The sequence below is a fragment of the Nyctibius grandis genome, chromosome 7, assembly GCF_013368605.1.
Source record: "Nyctibius grandis isolate bNycGra1 chromosome 7, bNycGra1.pri, whole genome shotgun sequence".
In the NCBI taxonomy this organism is placed as follows: Eukaryota; Metazoa; Chordata; class Aves; order Nyctibiiformes; family Nyctibiidae; genus Nyctibius; species Nyctibius grandis.
In genome coordinates this window covers 5,533,596-5,550,619 of record NC_090664.1, presented here as the reverse complement: position 1 = coordinate 5,550,619, position 17,024 = coordinate 5,533,596, and the positions used below count along the sequence as shown (strand labels likewise).

Below are 17,024 nucleotides of genomic sequence, written 5' to 3'. Positions count from 1 at the left end.
GCCTATGCCTCAAGGAGTCTGGGCACCTTACCCAAAAAGAGCTAAAAATGTAATTTGCAGTTCTTCAAGTAATCCAAAACAAAGTATCAAATCCCTTCCCATCTTCCTTTGCCAGGGAAAGTCCCTGTGCACTGGAACTGGCCTCATTCTGCTGCACAAGGGACAGCAGAAGTAAATGGAGGGTGGAGTGGGAGAGCTTTTGGAAGAATGATCAGGCTGTGCATAGTGCTCAGCCCTACTTAATCATAGATGCCTTGCTTGAGAATCGAGTTCCAAATATTTCCATGGTGCTCAAACATAGAGTTACCTGGCTGTCATCTGTGCTGAAGAATTTCAACCACTAGAATTTCCTTGGCTCTGCTGCATCTGATGGCTTTTTCCATTATTTTAATACTCACTCAGCAGATACTTGGTGTGGGTCACTAACCAGGCAAGAAAGTATCGACCGACTGTTGTATTTTCCAAATGTGAAGGTTTATATGCCTGTGTATTGTAGCCACAGAGGAACAGTCTAAAGATGTGTAGAATAAACGTGCATGGCAATACGCCTACAGCCCATGACAGACACATGATTTGACATCTAACTAAATGTCTAGTCTTTGCCTTTTTATAACAATACACCCCTTTTGAGACTTAATCCTTTGGCCAAAACAAGGGATCGTTAAGGAAAAATGAGTCAATGTAGAAGTCTTAAGAAGTGATTGAAAACATTTCTGCTACAGGTGGACCGAGGAAGGCTTTCATTTCTCAGTTTCTTTTTCTTAGCAGGCTAAGATGGATGTTGTAAGACATTAATCATCCTAAATACATGAATAAATCATCCGTACTAATATACAGATGGGTTGTGGTGAGGGTAGGGAACTAAAGCAAAGCAATGTGATAGACTGCTTCTGTCATGAACCATTTGCCACTCACTTTCTATTCTGGCTACCGACTATTGCTGCCAAAGGAGCTGTTACAGTGGGTTTTAATACCATCAGACAGGAATGCCAGGTAGACCTGTGGAACAGACACCTCTGGTTTTGAAAAGAGACAGAGACGCATGATTGGAGCCATCACAAATAATCATCTTAACATAAATTCCCATTACAAGGTGCACTGAAAAGAGCTGGTCTGCTCTTTAGAGGTATAAAAAGGGGACATAGAAAAATGCTTTTTCTTCTGTGCAATAATCTGTGCCCCGTTCTGATGTCCACGCTTACAGAAGGGTACAGAAATAACTAGACAAAGACTACAAGGACAGGCCACAGAAAAAATGTTCCCTAGGAGCCGGGAGATCAGAGTTGTGAACCTTGTCAGGGTGTTTGGGAGAGATAAACGCATTTTCCAAAGTCGCTTAGGAGAATGTTTTGACTATTCTTTTAAATTTGTTTCAAAAGAAGGCTCAAAGGTTTTTAATTTTTAGTTATTTTTACCAGTTGTTTGGAAAAAGCTTAAAACCTCCTGCCCTGAAAAAGTGCTGCTTTAGCGAGTAAGAGATTAGAGAGAAAATTATACCCAGCCTTAGGATCAGGCTGTGTCTGTTCCCCAGTGTGCCTTGTCTTGCATCCCTGAATTAAGAGACTAGAATCAACTTCAGGTATCCAGGCTTCAGCTGGTTGCCTAAAGAGTAAAGAGGAGCTCATCTGCTCCTACTCTGATGATGCACAGCTGGCCAAGAGGATTACTTTTGGGGTCTCTGAAGAGCTAAAGAATCTAACCTATAGCTGGAGACAGGACACAGGAAAGGACAAATTGGTGTACTGAGGAGATACAGACACTTTCTGGGTTGGCTGGCGTGTCTTATTCTAACATGCAGGGTCACACTATCCACGAGGCATGGGACTTGGAAGTAGTTTTCACCAGGCTCAGTGGGAGGGCCCCGAGGAGCTTCTTGCCTTTCTGCACAGCTGGGGGCATGATTCAGCTTCCAGGATCATGTGAGCATGTTGCAACTAGGCAATTCTCTGTCTTTCCAAGAGGCTCATTTCATATAGCATTTTGATTTTTCTTGTTCCATACTAGGAGCACACTTCTCACTAATTACGGTCCTTAAGATATAGTAATTAAGGTCTTTGGGTTTACAGTAAAGGTGTCTACACGAAACAATATGTGGCTTGACCTCTTAAGTGTCAGAGGAAGTTCAGGTAGGCCATCTTAACCCCAGCCCTGTTGTGTGGAAACAGTTTTGCTTATGGGCATTTCAGAAATTCGTATGTTTTATGCCCAGAAATAACCATTATGATCATATAGTCTGACCTCCTGTGTAGCACAAGCCTTTCAGCCTCACCCTGTAATTTCTGCATTAGGTACACATCCTGTGGTTAACCCACACCCTGTGGTGGGATTATATATCAAGTTTTGTATTGATTAGATTATGACTTGAGACAAATTACATTTTTAGCTTGGATTTTCAGTAGTTTAGGCTTGCCTCTGTAGGTTTTTCCTTTTCGAGTTTTGCAGGGCTTCTCCCAGTTACTCTTTTTTTGCCATCTAGTTCTTCAGCTCCTTCCTCCAAGAGCAATTTATGTTAAACTAGAAGTCCCTAACTTCCTTGCCTTGGGCTTGCACAGCCTGAATACATCTTCCACAGTACTGTAGAAAAGATGCCTAGAAGAAGTTGTTCCATGAACACTGGAACTAAATATTGCTTTCCTTCAGATTTACATCCTTTATAAACACTGTATGTAATCCTTATGATAACCTGAACTTTCCTCATGTCCTTTGTGGCTTGCCTCCCCAGTGAAGGGCAGTGACTCTTACAGAGCTGTGTCTGTACTTACTGGTGAGCCATTTGCAGCCAAACAGAATATATAACAGCTGAGTTCTTTGATTTTTTTAATGTCATCAGGGCAGTAATTTGGGTGTCTATCCTTCAGCAGCTGCCAGTTTTCACGACACTGGTGAGAACTTAATTTTCCTTGGGATTTCTACACTTTGGTCAAGATTGACAGGTTCAGAAGTTACTGTGCGTGGCGGGGACAAGGCAGACAAACAGATGATTAGAAAGACAGCACAGACACGTAAATTTGTTTCCTTAGGAAATGGAGCTACGGATTATTACCTAGGGAATTTACGGTTCTTTAAAATTGCCACCCCTGGGTATTCTTACTAGTCGTCTTCCTTCCTGTCTTTCTTTGAATCTTTGCTTAAGGCCTTTGGGGGTTTGGGGAAGGAATGGGACCATGCGAGTCTGTGCAAAAAGTTAGGCCAAATTTTCAGCGTTGTGAGGCGATACACGTGGGAAGCAGTAGACACCACCTTACTGCAACTTTTTTAAAGCTTTTTGGTGCCAAGGGTCCTCTCACAAAATTGTGTTATTCGAATGGTGTAATTATGTGGGATTATTCTCAAATATGCAACCAGAGTTACTGATAAATTATTTCCTTTACTCCAGCAGTCATGCAAGATTAATTAGGTACATTTAGTATGGTGACACTTTGAAAATGTAAAACGTTATATAAACGTTGAGTAGTATTTACACTGATTATATCCAGGATGTTAGTGGATAGGAAATACATAAAATGTTTTTAATGCATTTCTATATTTGCAGCTTCAGGTAAGAAAGTACTTTTATAAATGAACTTGGCAAGGGGGTTTAAGAATTATGTAATGGATGCTTTGAATGCATAAGTGTGGGTTTAAAAGTGGCCTGATTTTTAGACACCCATCTATGGCTATCACACATAAACTATGTTTGTGCTCTGCCTGTCAACTCATTCCCCTCATAATGCTTCAGTTTTTACATTCCTGACTCTTGTGATGTTGGAGGATCCTCATAGCTCTCCCATGGCAGTCAGCATTGGCCAAATGAGAAAAGATAAACAGATGGCTTGTAGATATTTCTAGTATTGATACTATTTACTGCCCTACTACTTTTACTGTTTACTACTACTATTTACTGATTTATTTCTCTCTGTGTTTATATGGCACCTAGAACAAGGTTTACTTTTTTTTATTACCATCTGAAAAAGTTTGTCCACCCTCTCCATTCTCAGTTACTCATTGCTACTCATCCTGCCAAAGTTTTCCACCCTCTCAGCTGTGCTGGATGCCAAGTGAACACTTTGTGTAGCTGTGCTCTAAGTGGGGGAGGAAGTGGAAGCTGCAGTGAAGGAAGGAGGAGCAAGTCTTTTAATATTATCTCCTTAATTGCTTTTTTCCAAATCTATAACGAGTTGTTCTTAAAAGGTAAATCACCAGCTCTAATGTAAGGCAAAAGGAAATGATTTTTCCCAGCAATTAAATAGATTGCTGAAAAGTCCCCCAAGCTCCCAAACTTTCAGATCCGTGGTAAGAAATAGAAAAATGTGGGAGTTCTCCAGTTAAGATGGAGCATATCACTCATTCTAGAGATTTCCTTGAAAGCCTGTGTACACTACTCATACTAGCAGGACTTTTTAATGAGCTTTTTTGTCTGTCTATACTTTTCTACTTTGTGTTTCATCAAGGGGAAGAAACCTGGTGTAAAGGCAGTGTAGCCAGCCCGGGCTGTACTGTGTGCTTGGGCACCCCATCTTCTCAGCTGTGACTAACAGATTGACAGAAGTCATGGCTGGGAATAAAGGGGAGACCAGACACTCAGAATGAAGTCCTCCTGGTAACATATCCCTGCACACATCACTTCTAATGCCCAAGTGTCCTTCATGGCAGCCATTAAGTCCCTCTTGCTGACTTATTCTGTATTGTTTTCCTTTTCATTGCCTTAAAAGTCCCTGCTTGTTTCCTGCTGATCCTCCCTCAGGCCAGTTTCATAACCAGCCGATTGCATGCTCCAAACACTTGACCTCTAGCGTATATGGGATCCGGGTGCAAATATATTGGCTCTGTGCTGTCGCTGTTGACTGTGGATGATATTTCACTGGAATTGCAAAACTGTTATGTAGCAACACCATGTTATTGGAAGAGGCATAAGTGTTTGGTTTGTTTTCATGTGATTCTTACATGTATATAAATGACACTGTGAGCTGGGGTAGAGCTAACTAACGAGGGGTGTTGGGTTTCTCATTGCTCTTTTTTGCAAGTGTAGATGATATGTTGCAAGCAGAATGTGTATATGTACATTAGCTCAAACTTCCCCTTTCTTTTCCTTGTCCCGCTTGAATAATAACAAATAATCATGACTTTTCCCTGCGCTTGGCTGTCCCCAGGCCTGATTCCCTCTACATAGTTTGAGAGTTAGATTGCTTCAATATGCTCTAACCTGTGCTGTAGAAAAAGTGTTGTCCGATGACTGCTGCACAATGCTGCAGGACTGCTGTTTGTCAGGACAAAGCAAAGATTATTACCTTTATCCACTTTTATATGTTGTGCTTTGCACCTTTAATATCTTCCAAATTCAACTTTAATTTCTGCTAATTGTAGAGTAAAACTGACTTCACGTCTGCAGCCCCAAACCTCAGCAATGCCCAGTGACACGCTGCAGACTGCCGCCTGTTTCACCTGTCCAGGGTGAATGTTCAAAGGCATCTCATTCCTGCAGGGCCCTTCCTGTGGACCGGTTTCAGTGGTTTGATCTCATTTTTGTCTTTTACTTTAATGTGTTTAGTATGTCTTAACCTAATAGCTCAGTTTGATGCCTAGCAATACTATAGTAGGTAGGCACCAAAGAAATAGAATTTATTATTATGATGTTGAGTTCAAGTACCGGGGAAGTTTTCAAGATGCCTTGGTACAGTTGTCATTGTCATTGCAACCGATACAAATTTTGATTTATTGTTGCGCTATTACCTCTTGTGCATTATGTAGTGTGCACAGCATGTATTTTAGCAACGTGCCCAAGTCAAAATGATAATAATAATAAAACAAGATTAGCCTAGAATTTAAATGTGGTGAAAGAGCTCTTTGGCTTACTGGCAATGATAAAGCAAAAAGAGAAACAGGCTCCTTTCAGTTTAAGAGGACAAAGGTAAACCACAGCTACCACTCATTCCTTCGTTGCTTTTTTTCACGTGACCATAGGTGTCCATTAAACTTCATGGCTGAATTGGGTATAGTGTCCTGCTTACAGCCAGGAAGCACAGGTGACTGCTGTCTTACTTCCTCCAACCAGCAGCTCTGCTTCTACCCCAGCAAAGGCCTGTTTTCATCTGCAAGGCTCCCTGTAACTCACCCACATGCAAATGCTTCTGACCCTAATTAAAGCAGTTCACCTCTCTCTGCCTCAAGGGATGGTTTCCTCATAAGGCAGTTGTGTTTAATTAGCATTTGCATAGCATTCTGCTGGTTGCTCTCTGGGAGCGTTGTTCGGTAGGAGCGTGGGATTGCTGAAGCCTGACTGGCAAGCTTTGCACCCTCCTAATTGACACAGAAGCCAAGTAGAAGTTACACAAGGAAAGAACAGAGAATCGTTAATGATGGATCATTAGCAAGTAGCTCCTTTGAATGAATGTAGATAACTTTATAACTCTATCAAAGTGAAAAGTAGCATGATGAATTATTCATCAAACAATAAAAGCTCAAGGAAGACACTAGTTTTATAATTGCTGTGCAATTTTCTAGCGTGCTCTGGTTTGTAAGATTAATTTCTTTGGGAAGTGTGAAGCATTCTATGCCTGTTGTACACTTAATGTCAATTTTGGTTTTCTCTCATTAGAGGTTTTATTCTGTGTCTTTTGATATCACTGCAAAAAATCCCAGGGTTCGAGATACGCAATTTTTATATTAGCAAAAATTTGCACAAGCAAGTGAAAAGTGTATAGCTACTAATCTAGTTCCTTTGAGGGTTTGCTGATTTCTTGGTATAAAGAGTTCTCGGATACACACACCTGAAATAAGATTGCTTTATATATCTATATTATTATATTTTTAATAGAAATTGCCTAATAGTTTTGTGGCTACATTGATTTTTAGACTAATAAATCTCTAAGGGGCATTTTTGCTCTGAAATTATCGTCAGAAGCATTTCAGTTGGCACAGATAGGTCATTCCTGTGGCTTGCGCTACCGCCAGTTCAGCCCTCAGTCAGTCCTAGGAAGAGGAATTAATACAAATATTGCCTAGTGATGTTACCTGTCCCTTTAAAATGTACTGATCTCTCACTTGAGATTTCCCCTGAAAATCGAACTGAGTGTGTTCAAAGTGAGTATAATTAGAGGAATAAGTTAATAGAAAAGTTATCCCTGATGTGAGCTGTTTCTTAGCTTTCATGAATGCTAATGGGTGAAAGGGACCGTGAGAGATCATCAACAAGCCCCAGGGATCAGCCGTAGGATCAGCTATACTAGAATAATTCTTATTCCTAAAGACCTGTTGATAAGAACTCTGCAGCTGCCTCGCATGGCCTGTTTCAGCATTTTGCTACCCCTACCATTATAAAAGTTTATTTTCTAGTACCTAACTTCAGTTTCCTTTGTTGCAATTTAAATCAATTATTTCTCATTCATCATGGACATGAAAAACGATTTACTTCCTCCTTGCAGGAAGGTTGTGTGGATTTTGGGGGGCTTTGGGTTTTTTTTGGTTTTGTTGGTTGTTTTTTGCATGTTTGAAGACAGTTTTGAAGACTTTTTTCCCTGGCCCTTCTCTTTAGGTCCACAATCCCGCTTTGTTCAGTTCGTCATGTTTTCTCTGATCACTTCAGTTGCTGTCCTGTAGAACCACTTCAGCTCTTCCAGATGGCTGTGCAGTGGGGGCCCCACACCAGACACTATTCCAGCTGTGACCTGCCGGCTCTAACTAGAGCAAAAAGATTATTTCATGTGTCCTGCAGGCTTCTCTCTTGTTTGTACATCCCTGTATGACGCTTGCCTTTTTCGCAACAGCATGGTGTTGTTGACTCATCTTCACTTTGTGATCTAGAATGACCCCTAGCTGTTACTACCTTGCTATTTGTGACCTGCCCTGTATTTATATAATCAAATGTAGTTCCTTCCCCTTTACATTATTGAATTTCACCCTGTTTTATCAGACCATTTCTCCAGCATAGCCATGTCATTGTGAAATCTGCTTCATTGTCAATTTTAGCTTGAAGTCCTCAGAAACCTGAGCAGGTATGATCTGAATTCCATCAGCCAACCCACTAAAACATACTGATTAGTGCTTCTTCCTGAACAGATTGCTCTGGAGCTTACTTGAAACATCCTTCTACTTTAGAAGATCCCAAGCAGCAATTCTCTGAATATGATTTCCCTCTCAGTATTGCACCTGGCTTCGGATTTACCAAGACGATGTTTCTTTAGTAAGCTTATAGAAAATAGCAGAGAATTTTCTTTCTGAAAGTCAAATCTTGATCTGGCATCCTAGTGGTCGGAGAGTCATCTCACGTGACTTTAGATGTCTGTGGTAGAGGTCTGCATCTAAGGTACTTGTCTACCCTCTCTGTGGAGAATCATAGGTGATCACAATTCATCTGGCCAGATTTAGTAATTTACCAGTGTCTTAGAAAAACTATACTGTAAGAGTGTCTTTTCATCTGCAGAGCCTCCAAAGGGAGTCTAAGCAACTAAACATCTATATCTAGGCTATGGGCATCTAAAGTTAGATGGGATGTATCTCACCTCCAGCCCTTCTCCTGGTAGAAGGACAAGAGATTGAGCGTACACTATTTGTTCTTAGAAGGTACTTTCTGGCTGTTATTCATCTTCTGAGTACTTTCAGTGTGATTATTTGCTCGAGTATTTAATGGAACTTGAAGTTAAGTAATTTGGTCTGTAATTTCCCAGTTCAACCTCCTTTCCTTTTTAAACACAGGAACCATACCTGACCTCATCAGGAATGTACCAAATCAGCATGAAAAAAACCTGTTTTTCTAAGCATCCTTTATCTTATTTTGTCCCACTTGGAGGTAGATACCTTTACTGTATTAACGATTTGATCACAGTTCATGAAGACTGTTGAAAAAATGGCATATTTTGGCGTGCTGCATGACCTTTGTCAGCATCTCTCCTCAGATAACTAGTAACTGTAGTAGTGAACGTCCCTATTCATACCCTTACAGGATAATTTCTTGCTGTGGTTCATTTCCCTTGCTGGATGACATCCTGTTCCTTCAGAAAGAAGTCAAACACAGTTCTGCCTATTAAGATACCCTGTGTATTTCTTTGCATTTCTGAGTAAAGCTGTAGCATCATAAGGCAAAGGCATAGCTATGTATAACTTTTTCTGTAAATTTTTTTATGATATAATAAAGGCCATAACTATGAATAGAGGATCCTTTTGCCAATTGCCCAAAGCATCAAAGGTTTTTGAATTTTGTATTAAAGTTTTCAACTGACAATTTGGGAAATTATTGTCCTCTATTTCTCTAGAAAACAGTTAGTCTTTCTATGCATACACTGAGTGTATACCTCAGTTTTGATCTCAGAGTAAATTTGTAGCTCATTCTCTCTTCTGAGACTGACGGTAATGATATAGGTACTAGTCTGCGAGGAACTATACTGAAATCTTTGTTCAGTTCACTACAGAGGATTGCTAAAAAGTGAGATCTGACTACCTGCAATGACATAAAAGTCTTCATATCATTGCCAGCTTCCCTAAGCAATTTCCACCTTTGAAATTATTCTTGCCGGAGTAAAAAAAACATTGTTCATTTCTTGCGGCTGCTGCTACCACCTATATTTTTGATAGAAAACATAAAACAAGCTGCAAATATCTTTGCTGTGCATGATGTCAGTTCTACCTCACCATAGGATAATGGAGCACACTGCAGAGCTACTTGAGCTGCTGCTAACTGGAGATGGTGCTTCCCATCATCCGGTGCACTGCTCCGACATCAGTTACAGTGTGTTAACATGACATTTCATTGCGTTGTGATGCCTCCTATTGTAGACAAGAGTGTAGGAATTTCTGCACCACACCCTGTTGTGTGGGCTGGGCATTGTGTGGGCATTGTCGTTCAGCTACAGAGAGTGGTAAACCTATGATGTAGTATGACTCAGAGCACCCCGATATACATACCACTGGGAACAAGGGGAAGACTTTCTTGAAGCTGGATGAATATTCAGCAATTCTGCATTTGGGTGAACTGCTTAAAACTGGTTTATTGGTACCTTATTCTGAACTGGATTTTTTTTAGTTTAGGATTCCAGAATGTAACGTTTCTGTGATAAGACTGCTGTGAAAATGAGATACTTTCCTTTAAACTAACATAGACACTTAAATATAAATATGGGCAGTAGATTTTGAAAATAATTTCCCTCCTGTCTGCTTTTTTTACAGGACCAGGTGTCAGATACAGTGAATTTGCTGTGTCACATCCCAAACCACCTCCACTTGTTGGACAGCATACAGTGGAGATACTGAAGGGCATGCTGGGGTATGAGGATGATGCCATAGAAGAACTGCTCCGCACTGGTGCTGTGGCTCAGCATGAGGTCAGATAAGGAACATTAGCTACATTCCTTCACACTGAGTTCACATTACTTTGTCCTCTCTTTGCTCTCTTCAGCTCCCCTAATGGGACTTAAAGAGAAGACATAATTTAATCCCTAATTTTCTTCCATGTGTGTTTGTATGATTTTAACACTGATGTATCAAATAAACAATCTCATACTGTCTGAGTGAAAGATTTTCTTTTGGGGGGGGGGGTGTAAATGTAATTATACAGTCCTGTGTGGCTACTCATTTTCTGTACTTCATATGGGAAACGGAGTTCTTATCATAATTACAGTAATTGCCTAAATGTTTGTCCCCAGAAGGACATAACGTTAGTGAAAAGAAGCAGAACCTTAAAAATCTATATACTAGAGGCTCCACTTGCAGAAAGCTGTCATGTACAATTATTTTGATAGAAAATCAATTATGTCGAAATTGCTGGTTAATCTGATTGATTTTGAACAGAATCATCAGTCATGAACTCTTTGTTCATCTCTATTTTAAATCATGGGTAGAATAACCACTGCAAAACTCACTTCTGTTCCCTGTTATTCCCAATTAACAACATGTCTTTATATTACATTGCATGGTCATGACAATCCCAGTATGTTAGCAGAAATAAGCTGAAATTGGCACAGTCCTTCAGTTACGAAACAAGCCTATTCCAAGACTGGTTGAGACAAACTATGATTGAATAGTCTTTTGTAATTTTATTCAGAAAGGCCCAAAGTACTGTTAAACATCGATCTGCACAAAACCACATGCTGAATGTCAAATACCAGAACTTGCCAGACTTCTCGATCTAGTTCTGTGGGTAGGTACTGATCCCTACCTCTGATTCCAGTTGCCATCCAAAGCACCTTCCACTATGGAGAAAACACAGGTTAAAATCTGTGCAAAACTTGACTCAGTCCCACTTCCATGTTTAAAACACGGTGAGAGTTGACAAACCTTCCTCAAATTTGGTAATACCATATCCTGCAGTAGGGTTGTTCTTAAGAGTAAGGCACCCACTGCGCAAAGGTGGAAGGATTTGATCCATTACAAATAGTAAGGAAAAGATTAAAGAAGAGCCATTTCTTCTCTACAAACCAATTTGGCAGTACTTCACTCACAGAAGAAATGCCATACTCCTCTATCACAGCATATAATTTACAGCTCAAGTAAACTCAGCATATGGGAAGGGTCTAACCCTTGTTGTGTGCACCCTGGGAGCAAGGCTAGTTCCTAGAACTAAATAAAACTAACTCAAATTGACATTCAACACGTAACGTCAGTATTTCTCCCAAAGTATCGGAAACAGGCCTGGCATTATAACTAGCCTGTCACTTTGTTTCCACTCTAACAATATCCTCTGTATTACAGTTGAACTTCACAACTCTATATTACCTTCTGGGGGAAGAAAAGAGGTTATTACATAATCAAATTGCAGTGGAACACCACTGTGGTTTCTCATTTTTGAAGCCCAGTGTGTTTTGGTTCATTTGTTTGCTTGTTTTCTCTGTGTTTTTGTGTTCTTTTTTTCAGATCTTCTCCTTTTTTTTTTCCTTTTTTTTCCCCTTGCACTGCATTCCTGGCACCAAACTCCATACTCCGTCCATGTGCTAAAGACATCATGAGATCCTGGAAGAGTGACTTCTTAAATAAATATAGAAATAAGTCTAAATTGAGAATAGGGACACCATAGGGGAAGAATTGAAACTGGATTGGAAGAGGTTTTGATATAGTCCACCTTCCTTTTAATCTAAATGGAACACCCCTTTTTTAATGAGAAAAGCAGCACTTTGAATTCAGCTTCACATAAAATGGATAATCTGGTATTGAACTGAACTTTGTTTACTTATGAGAATTATTTAGCACTGGCAGATAACATTCACAAATAAATTTGCTGATTTTACCTCAAGTGCTCTTTTCTTCCCGTTTCTAAGAATCAGATCCATGAGATACAGTAAAATATAGCTCAGTTTTGTTCAAGAATGTCTAAAAAATTCTTTTTTACTGTGCTTTTCCAAGCAATGGAAATAGCTAATCACCACATCCTTAGCTACAGTAAGTTGGCAGAGCTTCTTTGACTTTAACGTAGCAATGCTGGTTTAAATCAGCTGAATATTGGGCTATTAACTCCATAACGTATTTCATGCAGAGTTCACATGCAAACAGTGTTTCTGTTTCTTTTTCTTTTTTCTTCATGTTTTCCTCTCTGCTATGTTGACAGTCAAATGCCTAAAGGGATAATCAGAGACGTTATTTTCTCTCACCTCCAGTGCTTACTGCAGTAAGAGAAATCCAGATACCGTTTTGCCTTCTCAGTGTTTAAGTCATACACTCACACACAGACTGTTGCTAAGTCTTGTTCAAGTCAGAAATAAATGGAAGTCTCTAAATCGGTGGGTGTCTGGAAGCCTAAAAAGTCCTGTAGCTTCCAAGGTCTGATCATGAAATTTTGCCCTTTCACAAGGTTTGGTCCTTTGATTTCTGGATGATTTGGAGGACAGTTAAATAATTGTCTTGATAACAGCTAAGCTGTTACAGTACGCTTATTTACAGTTAGTGTTACAGTACGTTCATTTAAAAATGAACAAATAAGTGCAGAAAAAGAGTATTTACAAAATTTACTGCACTCTGCCCAGGAATCTTCAGGAGTACATGTCTCTAGAGCTCAATTGTGTTTTGACAATCCTGTAATTTCAGAATGGTTTTCTCTTGTGCTGCAAAACTGGAAATCAACCATCACATGGGATTCTGGACCTCATAAACTGAGATCCCTCCAGTTTCAAGGAAGGGATGTAGGTAGGAATGACTATACACAGCTGCCTCTGGCAATGAATGTTTTTTTTTTTCCTCTGCTTGAATTGGAAAGGAATCTGCTGGTGCTGCCATGCTGTGAGTGTGTGTGGTATTGGCTTTAATTTGACTTGATTTACACATCACTATATTAAAAAAAGAAGAGATACAGGACACACCTGTTGTTTGGTTGAAAACTGAGCCTACCTATAGCTGTTTGCCAGGATGCTATAACTACCACTGGAAAGGGAGATGTCCATTTTAGTATCTGTTCTGACTCCATGGTCCATGGCCCCTTTGGCTCCATTCTCTGTGTTGGGGGATCCCATTGTTCTCGTATTATCTTGACCATGAAAAAGTTACCTCAGCCCCCCTCACATAACTGACTTCCTTCCGTTTTCATGCAGGCTGGTAAAGCTCTTCACCAGGTGGCAGTCACCCAGAAAACTGCAAAATTGGTGGAGTCAAGCTGGTTTTGCATAGCTTAAGGATCTCGTTGAAGGATATTTTAATGCATTAAAAGAAAATTCCAATCAAACAACAGGCAAATGGATCGTAATGAATTCTTCTTGCTCCCACACAGATCTTGTTCCTGGTGTCTCTTCCCCAGGATCTTCCCATGCACTTGTAAGTGCCTGCATGGCTGTCTGCAATGGGTGCCCCAGAATGGACATTCAAAAGTAGGTCTTTTTTGATTAGTGGCCAGGAGGAACAAGTTACCCACTAGCAGAAGCCCACCAGCCTCGGCAGCTGTCCAGCCTATGTGCAGGGGCCAGTGAAGCCATATTCATGCGAAGATTCATCTGTTGAAAGGGATCACTGAACTGTGCTGGAAGGCAAATCCTTTACTTCTCAGGTTTATAAAATCAACAGAAAGAAGTTATTTTGTCATTTTCTTTTTTTTTTTTTAATAGAAAAACAAGCAGAGAAAGAGAAAATATCCCTGTTCTTGACTTACACACAAAATAAAAAGGTCTCTTTTTTTTTTTTTTTTTTAAGTTCATTGGAATAGAGGCTTTTGATGCCTCTATATAACTCTTCCAGTGACTGTGCATGCATGCTCAAAAAGTGGGGAGAGCATTTTCATTAAATTGTCATACAGCTCTGCCACTCAGAGCACAGTAAATCCTCAACCTGGTGAATCGTGAGATGAAAGTCAGCTAAAGCATCTCTGTGACTAAAATGGGCATGATTTCTTTTAATATCTAAATGACAAGACATAGTTAATCCTTTGACCTTCCTAGCATTATAGCACTGTATTAAAATGTATTTATTTCCCCAAAATGTATTTAATTGCCAAAAGACAGAGGAAAGGTAAAGTACTTTCAGAGTTCAGGAATGCTGGCACAGCTGCTCACATTTCATGTCAGTGACATTACACAGTGCCAGATACAGTACTTTTCTTAACTGCTTGTACATTGAGTTTAATGTGGCCTGGTGAAATGCTAAACGCTATTAGCTGGTGAAAAAAAAAAACAACCAACCTCAGAGCAGTTACTGCAGGATCAAGTAACCTCCCTACACAGAGGGCTGCATGATACTGGCCAATGTGATAAAAATACACCGATAAACAGTGATATAGTCACCTTTTTAAAGCTGACAAGCAATCAATTCGATTACTGTATGTTTCTGTTGTGACTGGAATTTGGATCAGATGTGTGAGAAAAATGCCTGAGGTCACATATGCCAAGGACCCATGAAACTTTTGCAATGAGACCTCTTTTTTTGGCACAGGCTGTGTCAAGCATTGAAGGGGGGCCAAGCAAGGGTTGAGGTGGGGACAAGTTGTTGATTTTTAGGTTTTTTTCTATTCTCCAGAGCTACAGATAAAAGTGAATTAGCAAGCACCAATTAGCCCTTAGTTAACAAGAAATTATTAGAAATCATAACATAAAAGGTACGCTAAACTGCCTGCCTTAAAAGGCCTTCATGATGGTCTAATTTACAGTGAGCAGTGTCGCACTGCTTATTTACAAGGTCCTCAGGAAAGCAGGCTGGGGAGGAGCCCACTTCACTGCAGTTGCTTCAGCTGTTTCCCTAGTTTGCTATCTAATAACTACCTCAAACTGGCCAAAAGAGCTTTAAAGTACAAGAAGGAATCTGAAGATGTGTAACCTGGTAGAGGAATGCATCCGTAGCTCTCATCTCGTGCAGATCCATAGTAGGAGAAGCTAAGGTTTCACATTAAAAAGTTGTGTATAAAAATGCAGGGTAGCGTGTACATTTCCCACTGACACCCTCTTCTCCCAGAGGATTGAGCCTCTGACTAAAGCAAACATTGTGTGAGAAGAGTGACAGTTCTCTGATAAATTTTTTGGTCTTTTCATCAAAACCCTTTCTCTCTCCCAAAGCCAGAAGTGAAGGCTTTTAGCTGAAAAATGGAAATACTGATTCAGCAATGCCACTGTGGAGCTTCCTGCAAGTCACAGTTCAAGTATCTCATGCCCCTTTCATCTTCAGGCCAGGTGGCCACGGGACTGCTGTGATATATCACACAAGTTTATCGTGAGAGTCTACTGTGCTGCTTAATGGGAAATGCAATCTAGCCAGAGGAAAACGGAATCATGAAGGAGTTGCTCTACAAAACTACACATGAGTCACTGGGGCACCATTTTTCTGAATTCATGTTTTCAGGAACAAAATCCATTGTCCAACTGCCTGCACTCCTAGGCAGTTCTGCCCGCTTGGTGTAACATATCCACTCTACTAAATTCTCTGTGCTTTAAGGGACATATTTGATGGGGAACAGCTTGAGATAGAGAAAGGACCTTAAGAATAACCAGGATCAAAGAGAAAACACTGCTGGAGACTTACACTCAGTTACATCTGTGTTGACAGAAAACTCCAGATTCAGTGCTATAGTAAGTAAGGCTGATACATTACCTTCAGCCCTTGTGTGCAGCCCAAGTCTCCACATACCTCTGCAGAACAGTTCTTGCTGTAACAGCAGCAGACCTGGCAAGAGCTAACATGACCGAACAGAACGGCGACAGATCCTGGTGAGGTGTGAGGACCTGCTGCTCTCAGTCAATTATGTTAATTTGGTAAGAAATGTTAATTTGTTAAAATATTTGCATCTGTTAATACTTTCGAAGATTCTCTCTTGCTCTCTGACTCATTTTGTGTACTTTTATGGACTTGCCCTCTTCAAATTCTGTCCTAATGCGCTGGTTGTCCTATCTCCTTTGCATTTACAACTGCATTTGTGGAGTTTTACAGCACATATTTCCAAAGCATTGTACTTCTAACCAAGCAATTGATTCTCCTAAAGCATGAAAACTGTTAGAAAACATTACAGATCTATTTTGTGCCATAAGCATTGGAGAATTAAAAGCCTAATCCGTTGCCCTTTGAAGGCAATGAAGGGGAATTCACGATTATTTCAGAGTCCAAACACTATTTTTTCATGTTTCTGAATATGCCAGATTGTGTAATTTGCTTATAGGCAAAGTATTAACATATTTTCTCTCTGGAGATGATTTAAAATAATTACAGACATTCCAGGTACACAAACGCTCATTTCTTTAACTTCCTATGGGAAAAGCGTTCATATTTTTCTATGCTCTCATCCAGAAACCTTAAATAATTGGGGTTTTTGTTTCTTTGGTAGGGTTAAAAAGTGTTTTCTCTCTCTCTTGTCATTGCACTTCCACTTTAAGTTATAATATGATCTAAAATGTAGGTGTTTCTTAAATCAAATGCCCCATGAGGCTTTATACCATATTTGTACTTGCATTAATGACCGTACTATTAGCAATACTAGTAGGTGGCATCAGTAGAAGAGTCATTTACTGAACTGTGTTTGAAGAAAGGAGAAATCCTAACCTTTTTTATGAGTAGCTTATTGTGAGAAATGTGTACTGTTGCCAACCTTAAATACTCAAATGTCCAGAATCAGACCCTAAAACAATCAGGAGCAGTTTAAAAATTCAGAAGAGAGTTCTAAA

At 40.0% G+C, this 17,024-nt stretch overlaps 1 protein-coding gene across 1 annotated transcript in view; it reads left to right on the top strand.

The window, feature by feature from the left end:
- The window catches only part of SUGCT (succinyl-CoA:glutarate-CoA transferase), a 347,781-nt gene extending 337,306 nt beyond the window's left edge, over positions 1–10,475 (top strand). Inside the window, exon 14 of the mRNA XM_068405091.1 lies at positions 10,138–10,475. Within this exon, the coding sequence (XP_068261192.1) occupies positions 10,138–10,301 (164 nt within the window). The 3' untranslated portion in view covers positions 10,302–10,475. The remainder of the gene's footprint in view (positions 1–10,137) is intronic.
- Positions 10,476–17,024: the final 6,549 nt, after the last annotated feature.